Genomic DNA, 9,200 nt, shown 5'->3' with positions numbered 1-9,200 from the left:
TTCTTATTTCTGTTCATGACTTAAAAATCTCAGTTGATACTGCATTTGTGTTTATGCCAAATAAATAAAAATGGCAAATATATTTGGGCAATACTACTTAATTATATCGATATTTATTTGTAAGTATTGTAATTTTCACTTTTAGATCTATAAAATTGGCAATTCTTTGTGTATATTGTAACATCTGCCGTAGGCTACTCTAAGTCAGTCAATGGCCAAGATCCAGAAGTGGACCCAATTCCTCACCATCTCACTGACAAATCGTACATCTGGAAAACATGTGAAACGACCGACAACCCTATTGTTGTTACAGTAGACGAAGGATATTTCATATCAGTAACAGCCTCAGAAGTTAAAATGTCAGATGGAAATTACCTCCAAATACAAGGTGGAGACGCTTCAAACCTTGAAGCAACTGACGGACGCCTCTTTGCGAATGATGTTGCAGGACCTTTAAAGTATCTGTTTAAAACATCGTCAGTTTATGCATCTTGCAACAATGCACAAACGGGTGACAATACTTTTAATGTGAAGTTTGAAAGAACAGGTAAAATTCAATTTATTTACCAGTACTATTAGTACCAATCAATATTTCCAGGTGAACCAACTACTACGGTTGTAACAACGACAACAACACCACTACCTGTACCAACAACCGATGTACCTGTTTCGCCTTACATAACAGTCAATGTCTTCGGACGATCCTTGGCAGAGTTTAACCACTCTGAAGTTAAAGAGGCTTTCCAAGCATGTGTGGTGGGAATAGCCGTTCCGTACTGCCAAGAACAAAATTTCTCTCTACAGCGCAACATCACGTAATTCTTTTTTTTAAATATAGTTTCCGATATCCAAGTTATTACTTTCAGAAACGAATACGTGATGATTGCTAAAATCAATCAATGTCCCTACAATTGGCCACACAGTGAAAAGTGCGTCCAAGTGGAATTCAAACTGCCAATATTTTACGATGAAACTGCCGGCTATCAATTGAATTCATCACATTTAGAACTTATGTGGGTGCGACGACATGAACTAGACAAAAATACTTGTTTCACAATGAATCAGTTTGAAGATTATGATGATCCAGATTTTGAAAGATCGATAGTGTGGTGGGCAGTCGGCATCACGCTCGTAACTGTGGCTTTTGTTATATTGTTGTGGTTCTTCAGAACATTTGTCGGGAAGATGAAGTCTGCAATTGGAAAGAGGTACGAAAATAAGCGAATTTCATTTCATACAAATTTGTTGATTGTAGGAGTGCCCGGGAGAGTGACAGCGTCTCCATTCTGTCAAGGCAAACAAACAGTGTTTGCTCACTCACTCCACATTACCTACAGGACCATTTGGATACTCCCAAGTTTTTTGAGACTTAAGTTTAGCACGAGCTGCAAACAATTATTTATTATGTATATGAATAAAATTTTTGATATAAATTAGGTTCTTATTGTTTTTACGAATGTTGGATCTCTGAAAATAGAAGGTCTAGAGAGAAGAGTTCCAATAATAGTAATGGTGAAAGGTAATAATACATTATAATAAAATAATCACCCATTTACTAAGTACATTTGAAGCGTTAAAAAAAATTGTTCGTTTATAGTGATTAACATTCTTAACTGGGTAAAATGAGTGGAGATTAAAAGATTTTGTATTTATTGCTTAAATTAAGCAGGTGTTCACACAGTGATGATAAAATGAAAGCGTCCAACTATAAATATTGGCTGCAAAATTGTTATTAATTATTCTTATCATGTTTACATAATAATGACTTCAAAAATAAATCAGTTCTTTTCGTTTCATTGCACTTTTGGTCCAGAAAATGGCAATTATGATTCACAGGTACTTTCTAAAGCGTTTTCTACACAAAGATGAATAATTTTAGCACTAATTTTTCAAAAAAAAACCGTGCTCCTTAATGGCGCGGACAGTCTTCAAGTATAGGAATATAACATTTTATTAAAAAAGTACCCGGCGCATCCACCATTTTTAACATTACTTCATAAATTACGTCACTATTCAAAAAATTCAATAGGAGTAAAAACTAACTAATCTCAAGTTCTATTACAAACACAGACGAGACGTGGAATCTAATAATCCCACAATTTGTAAAATTAAAAAACCTGAAAAACAGAGATCAAAGCCAGAAAAATTGAATTTTTTTAAACCTAAATTATTCCAAACCTGAAAATCTAGCTATGAATCTAAGAACGACACTGGAAAAAATATGAATATGTATAAAGGCAAAGTATTTCAATAAAAAAAGGGTCAATTTAAACCAAAAACTTAAAAATGGAGACAAAATTTCAAGTCTGAGGACTTAAAAATCTCCGAATCTGGCAATTTCAGAGGCGTATCACAATAAAAGAATGTCGCAGCATCAGAATGTAATAGTAGTTATAAAGCTAAGTGTCTGGAAAATAATATCGCCCTCAACATTTCGGTCAAAGGTTCCGTAATTTCTGGCAAGTGCTAAAATTATAACACCTAGTTCCCTCGAGCATTCGAAGAATTTAGTTGCAAATCTCAGTTTTCTCCACTTTAAAACAGTTTAAATTTGAAGCCAACATCATAGCAGAGCAAAGAACTTTTCTTACATTAAGAGTGGAAGTAGTCATAACTATAAAAATGTAACAACCTTGATTTTACACTAACACTAATTAACACAGACAAATTAAACAAAGAAGGCCTCGAACACATAAAGTACTATTTTTTACATGATAATCTCTCAATTGTGCTACAATTTCACCTTTTTAGGACGAATGCTTGAATCTCCATTGGACACATTAATAAATCACCTTTAATGTTGACTTCATTTTTCATTAACATAAACGACAAAGATGTTCTGTGAAGTTTACTTCCGACTTCTGTCGTCAATAATTCACTGATGTTTACCTAAAATCAATCAAAATCAATATTAGGATGTGAAACTTCTTTATTTAAATGTACCGATCCTTGACTTAACGGGAACTGTTTTAACAACGCTTGATCTGCAAAACACAAGTCCACGAACTGACGGTGTATAACAAATCCCACATGATCTTGTCCTTTTAAAGTTACCCCTGTTCTAAGAGTGGGGAGGACAAAATCAACACCAAACTCTGACTTCACACTCAAATATTCGGATTGTGAAACAGAATCTTCATCCTCCGTTCGTAACAAACGAACCATAGGATTTAGTAATGTCTGCGACGCTACATGTGCTGCCAAAGTAGGGAATCCTGAAGGATGTCCCTCTGCCGTTGCCTAAATATAAAAGTAAGATTGTGACAATACTATTAGAAAGAATTACTTGGCATGGATGGGATTTCTGTTCTAAAATAACTCTGAAAACATGTTTAGTCGGATGGTTGTCATGGACGGGTTGTCCAAGACCCAAATTATCATCTTGGTTGAGTCTACGGTCCAGCATTACTTCAATTTGACCTTCAAGTAATGAGCTGGTACCAAGAGGGCTTCCGGTTAAGACACTCAGACGGGTTTTCCCATCTTCAATATATGACATTGAAGGCATGGGATAATAATTCGCTTGAATGGGAAGTTTATGGAAGCGTTTTCTTCTAAGAACCTGAAATTATTAATTCCGTAATGTTAAATGATGTCCCAAATTTTTGGAAACGCAACAAACCTCAAATCCATTCAAATCCGTAAAGAATTCGTCTGAATTTTTTATGTTAGTGGAAAGCCTCATTACCAACTCGAAATTCGAAGTTTTGCTAATATCCACAATGTTTTTAATTTCAACTCCTAAACCATCAGCCCCTGCAACAGAAAACATGTTTCCACAGTCAACAACACGAAAAGATACCTTGGGAATTGTACAAAGTCAGAATGTGGCGGACGTAAGGCAGCTGCACCGTCACCGACGACATTATCGGCCCTTCAATTACATTAACTATCGTATTTTCTATTTGTAAAGGAACAGCGTCTCCATCTGGCAAAAATAAGTAGGCACCACTCCTTTCGGTAGCTTGGCGGACACCATACCTAATAAATCGTTAATTTTTCGTGAATCATTTCAGAAAAACATACTTTGCAAAATCCAAATGGACCGGAACTGTGTTGTTCCCAATTTTCAACGCTTTAAGAAGACCCAAGTTACTGAACGATGCACTAATCCTGTTGTTGTGTAATGTGAATTCGTGGGGACTAGGTGAAACCACCAAACCATCAGCAAACGAAGCTGGAGCTTGGACATCTCCATATTGATTGTAAATCTTAATTGAACTTCGTACAGTTTCCCTAGAATCCACCTTTAAAACCGAGCAAACTCAAAATTGCTACCTACGTCGCTGATTCATATTCCCACAGCGCGTTAATAGTAAAAGTAACTAAACCCAAAGCTGGAATGTGTGGTACAAAAGACAGTTGATACTTCGTATGCGACATGGTGGATCCGTATTCAAATATCGGAGACACTTGACATTTAATTCTGTTGTTCTTCATGTCTAAAACCTGTAAAACTGAGATAAATACAACAGTTCGACGATTCTTCAGACCCACCTCAACGTACGGCGTGGACACATGAAACGTAACCACTTCTTCTCTAGCGAAAGTCAAAGAATTAAAAATTGCAACTCTTTTCGTACGTAATTCTGGCCCGATGGTAATTTGGTATCGTTCAGCGATGGTGTCATGGGAATGTCGCACGTCGTCAATATTGTAAAAGAGAGCGTTATGATCCGGAGTTTCAGCGTCTTTGCCGGACAAAAGGATGTGAGCTGCGTGTTGAATCACATGTTGACAACCTGTTAAAGCCGCCAGCATTCTAAAAAGAAAGTATTACGATGCGCTGAGTCACCAGGAAAACGTACTTTTTTGCGTAGTCGACCACTACATGATCTTTGGCAGTTCCTGTAATGCCATCGTGGTGTTGAAAGAGAGAAAGTGATTTTCTGGCTTCTGAAAGCTCTCTTTCTAAACCCACTTCTCTGTCGGAGATCCAGGCTGAACCTGGCTTGCCGCTCAAGTATGCCAGAGTTAGAATAGTCTCTGCAGCTCTAAAAAATAGAACATTGATATAATGTATAAAGTTAGTTAAGTAGATAGATTTTTACCTTATGTAAGAGAGCAAAATTCTGTCCATTCTCTTGTAAAAAGGCCGTGAAGTGTAATACCCGCTCCAGTAATGATCATCCCGATCAGCATAAGTGAAGAAGTCCCCAGACAACGTGGGAAAGTCCCCATCTTTTTTTTCTTTATGCAGAGCATTAAAATAATCAGTGAGTGTCCCAAACTGCGCTTGCACATTTAAGTTTAAATTCGAATTCATATAATCAAATAATTTCTGATAATTCTCATACTGGACGTCCCATTCAGTCGAATGATCGTATCTGAAATCATCGCCTAAGGGTGCCAAGACGACGTTAGTTTTGTACAACTTCGACTTCTTTCTATACTGGTCCAACAACAACTCCGCCCTGTAACAAACGACAATCATAAAAAGAAATTATTATTATTGAATAAATACCTGGAGGCCACATTTTTGTCTGTTATTTCTTTAGGCGCGACTTTCCAGGGACAATGAAGGCCGTGTCCTGGGAGTCGCTTGAAGTCAAATTGACAGCAGACTTTGGGATCGGGGCCGCAAGTGTGGGGCACATCGTATCCGTAGAAAGGCATCATGTGAGTGAACATGTCGGTGTGGCCGGATTCGTCTAAAAGTTACATAAGTTTTTTTCTTTTACTTGATAATGGAAGAGTTTTTGTGTTTTGTGATGTAAAACCGGCATTCATAACTTTTTAATTAGCCGGAAGTCTTATGTAATGTTTTTTTTGGTCATAAATGTGTAGTCCGTTCTGTGCAAATAATTAAAAAACACAAAATTTCAGCTCCTAATTTCGATTCCGTTGTGTAACTTTTAAAACAATTGACCTGGAAATCCGGTGTGAACGTAAAAAGATAAAATCATTTAAATCGGTGCCAGTATTCTGCCAACACATTACTTCCACGCTAATAACATGATAGATAAAATTTATCAAGCAATTAACTGATTAGATCTATAAAATCTCACCCCACAATTGGCGCCACCGGAATTCCAGCTGTTGCTTGCTCGCCAGTTCTTTTTTCACAGAATAATGAACCCTCTGCATCAACATATTCCTAAATCCCATTTCTTTCAGCAACACTGGCTGAGTTAGAGACATTCCAAATGGATCAACAGCCCAGCTACTTTGAGGAGTATAATTTAGATTCTGTTGTAACCACTGATGCCCTTCCGTCAGTTGTTGTATTATTGAAATCCAATGAGAGTTAGCTTCATCATTCATCACCCAACCCCCCGTAACAATTTCTAGTTGGTTGTTGTGAATTAGTTTTTTAACAACTTCTCTTTCTTCTTCTCCTATATCATCCCACCACATTACAAAAAATGAAATCTCCGCCCAGATAAATTTTCGACGGTGGTCTTCAGGGAGCTTCACTAACATGTTGTTTAAAATGTGCTTAGTTTGGCTTACATAGTACTCTTCTATTGTTTTAATCCAACCAGGATCATTATGGGAATGGGGCACTACAAAAACTTTCAGTTTGTTCTGTCTGTTCCAATCTTTTTCATCAACTTCAATTTTCCAACCCTGCTTCCAGGCACCACCATCAGGATTGTCAAACTTTAATCTCTTATAAACCTCCAACATTTGTATATCAGGTTTAGGAACAAAGTTCAGTTGAAAGGGGCAATTGGTTTCATATAAAATTTCAGTAATAACAGGTTTTGGCTCATTCTTTTGATTCCCTGCTGTGTTTTTGAGAGACTGTGAAAAAGGATTTTGTGAAACCACACTTTTTATAGCATTTTTAATAGACTTGACTTCATTGCCATGCTGGCTCAAGTCATGTTCTAATTGATTGACTCTACTTTCTAAGTTTGAAATTTTTATCTGAAATAATACCATTGGGATTTATAATGAAAAGAAATAAGTACCCACACTCACAGTTTCAAAATCTGGATTTGGTGCTCGTTTTTTCGTAAATTCTGACAAGTCTTTTGCTGAGTACAACATAAACATTACCAGGACGATCAAGACTGCACCGATGAGAGTGGCAGCCTTTTTTAAACGCATTTTGGGGGCTAGAATGATTTCAGAGTATCCTGAAAACGACGAAAGAGAACATGTCAACAGTTTGTCACTACAACATGATCACGACTTTCGGTTTAAATCAACAACGGTTTTAATTTAAAACATTGAAATTACTTACACATTTATTGCTTTATTTTTTTCACAATATTCTCACGACGCAAACACTGTGACAGTTCTCCATGTCAAATTTGACAGCTGTGATAAGCGGTCTGTCAGAATCAGCGCTGCCAACACAAAGTGAAGAAATCTCAGTGAACTTCCAATAAAAACGCTTGAAATTTAGGGAATATTTTCGTATCGGGGACAGAAAAACAATATTGCAACTTAAAAGAAAAATAATCAATTTTACAATCTATTTACCTATTTTTAGTGTCAACACTGTCAACCGTAGTTAATTGGTTATCAGTTATAAATATATCAAATTGCATTTTTCTCGCTATTATTATTATGTCCTGTAACCACTGCAATACCAAGTTTAATTTTTTCCATAAAGAAGTAAGTAAAATTTCCGATTTTCAAAATACTATTTGTTTTCTTCAGATGGGCTGTTCAAACTGCGGACTTTCCTTTTGCAATAAATGTTTAAAACAGAAGTGTAAAATTCCCAACAAAGGCCATAATGAACACAATGTTTGTAAATTATGTTATTCCAAGTTGGCTTCAGGGACTAGTACACCACAGGGAAATATACCACCTCCGGATGCTTTCATAAAGTAATGTTTGCATGACTTGTGTAAGAAGTAATGTAAAGTTATAGCCCCTACCCTCCTGTCCTGTTGGTCCTTGAAACATTGAGGTACTTTACTCCCACGTGAATGTAAATTTACCAATTTTTACAGACGTCTAGAAAGTCTGGAAAATCCCGCAGCCCCGCCTATTCTCATGTATAAACAAGATCCAAAAATCCAAGCTTTACGGACGGGATTATCACCAGCTGATCAAAAACTATTAGACAGATTAGAAAAGTTAAAAGAAGAGAAAGGGCCCCCACCCACTGAGGCTGAGTTAAGAAGAAGACTTGCCAGCCTAAAGGGTGAAAATGATTATGTTGAAGGACCAAGCAAACCTGTAATTAAAGCAAATTGATGGAAAAAAACAGTAATTTTTATTGTTCTAGCTATTTACTGTTGATTCAAGGACAGATCAACAGAAAAGTGACTCATTGTTGGAACAGTTTGTTAATGAAAGAGATATTGAGTTGGCACATAATCCTCAAAATGAGATTGAGGCCAGACTGGCGACTTTACGAGAACAGGGCGTGAGACCAAATGAGGGACCATACATTAGCAACCTACATGATTCAAGCAGTTCAGAGGAGGAGGTCGATAAGATTACTAAAAAGGTATTATGTCAGACAGAATGACTTCAAAAACATAAAAATAAGTATTTATGTAACTGTATGAAATAAAACTTTACGAATTTCAGATTATGGACGAAGTAGCCATAGAAGACCGCTGTCCGAAAAGCGCCCTTAAAAAAATAACGCCAAGTTCTTCAAACGAAGAAGAAATCGACCGATCATCACCGGAGCTTCCGTGGTGCGTCCTGTGTAATAACGACGCCAAATTCCGATGTTTCGATTGTGGAGGTGACTTGTATTGCAGTGATTGTAATACTGAAGTTCATAAAAACTGGGGAGATACCGATCACAAAGTCGTTCCATACAAACCTAAATGAATTTTTATAGGTAGATAACATATTATTACTATTTTTACTACAGAATTACTATTTTGCTTGGAAGAACTCCCAGCTCATTTAAAAATGGACCACGATAGTGGCTGATTGTTGAAATTATATCAACATTGTTGAGTTTTAATTTGTTTTAAGATACTTACATATTTGCTTGTTTTGTTAGATTTTATTTCTGTTTTAAATTATTAGGTACATGAACGGTACGGGCGCGGTAGCAAACCGAGCGCGTAACGTTCGTGTGTTGTATAACGTTTTTTGCGCCACCGATAACAAGTTTTACAAAGGCAGCCAATTGAAAGTAAAAAAGAGCCCAGGAACGGTATAACTCGGTAGTGCAAAATCCACTGTTGGCAAAAGGTTTCCACCAGTTGTTAAATTCGTTTAAGCAAGATACATAACAATAAGAGTTGTAGCGGTAAATGTAAAAGGATTAC

At 36.7% G+C, this 9,200-nt stretch overlaps 3 protein-coding genes across 3 annotated transcripts; 2 read left to right on the top strand and 1 right to left on the bottom strand.

Annotated features, from left to right (window-relative positions):
• On the top strand, positions 1 to 1,433 carry LOC148181400 (uncharacterized). Its single transcript, XM_088042178.1, has 5 exons — positions 1 to 119; positions 194 to 547; positions 599 to 815; positions 867 to 1,208; positions 1,256 to 1,433. The coding sequence occupies exons 1-5, from the start codon at positions 71 to 73 to the stop codon at positions 1,371 to 1,373; spliced, it is 1,080 nt and encodes a 359-aa protein (XP_087898304.1). The 5' UTR covers positions 1 to 70; the 3' UTR covers positions 1,374 to 1,433.
• Positions 1,434 to 1,536: 103 nt separating this feature from the next.
• alpha-Man-IIa (alpha-mannosidase 2) lies at positions 1,537 to 7,302 on the bottom strand. Its single transcript, XM_088050254.1, has 14 exons — positions 7,193 to 7,302; positions 6,928 to 7,085; positions 6,009 to 6,873; positions 5,465 to 5,651; positions 5,052 to 5,414; positions 4,809 to 4,994; positions 4,498 to 4,762; positions 4,283 to 4,449; positions 4,027 to 4,236; positions 3,803 to 3,981; positions 3,623 to 3,756; positions 3,287 to 3,562; positions 2,944 to 3,240; positions 1,537 to 2,889 (listed from the first exon to the last, which is right to left on the bottom strand). Exons 2-14 carry the CDS (start codon positions 7,054 to 7,056, stop codon positions 2,740 to 2,742), a joined length of 3,408 nt encoding a protein of 1,135 aa, XP_087906380.1. The 5' UTR covers positions 7,057 to 7,085; positions 7,193 to 7,302; the 3' UTR covers positions 1,537 to 2,739.
• A 77-nt stretch (positions 7,303 to 7,379) lies between these two features.
• Positions 7,380 to 9,180, top strand: LOC148181398 (abscission/NoCut checkpoint regulator). Its single transcript, XM_088050255.1, has 5 exons — positions 7,380 to 7,569; positions 7,615 to 7,787; positions 7,914 to 8,142; positions 8,192 to 8,416; positions 8,500 to 9,180. The coding sequence occupies exons 1-5, from the start codon at positions 7,522 to 7,524 to the stop codon at positions 8,749 to 8,751; spliced, it is 927 nt and encodes a 308-aa protein (XP_087906381.1). The 5' UTR covers positions 7,380 to 7,521; the 3' UTR covers positions 8,752 to 9,180.
• Positions 9,181 to 9,200: the final 20 nt, after the last annotated feature.

This window comes from Gnatocerus cornutus, chromosome 1 (genome assembly GCF_029298725.1).
Source record: "Gnatocerus cornutus isolate USDA-ARS CGAHR chromosome 1, icGnaCorn1.1, whole genome shotgun sequence".
Classification (NCBI taxonomy): domain Eukaryota; kingdom Metazoa; phylum Arthropoda; class Insecta; order Coleoptera; family Tenebrionidae; genus Gnatocerus; species Gnatocerus cornutus.
Note: the sequence above shows the minus strand (reverse complement) of the source record. Positions and strands in the feature narration are given on the sequence as shown.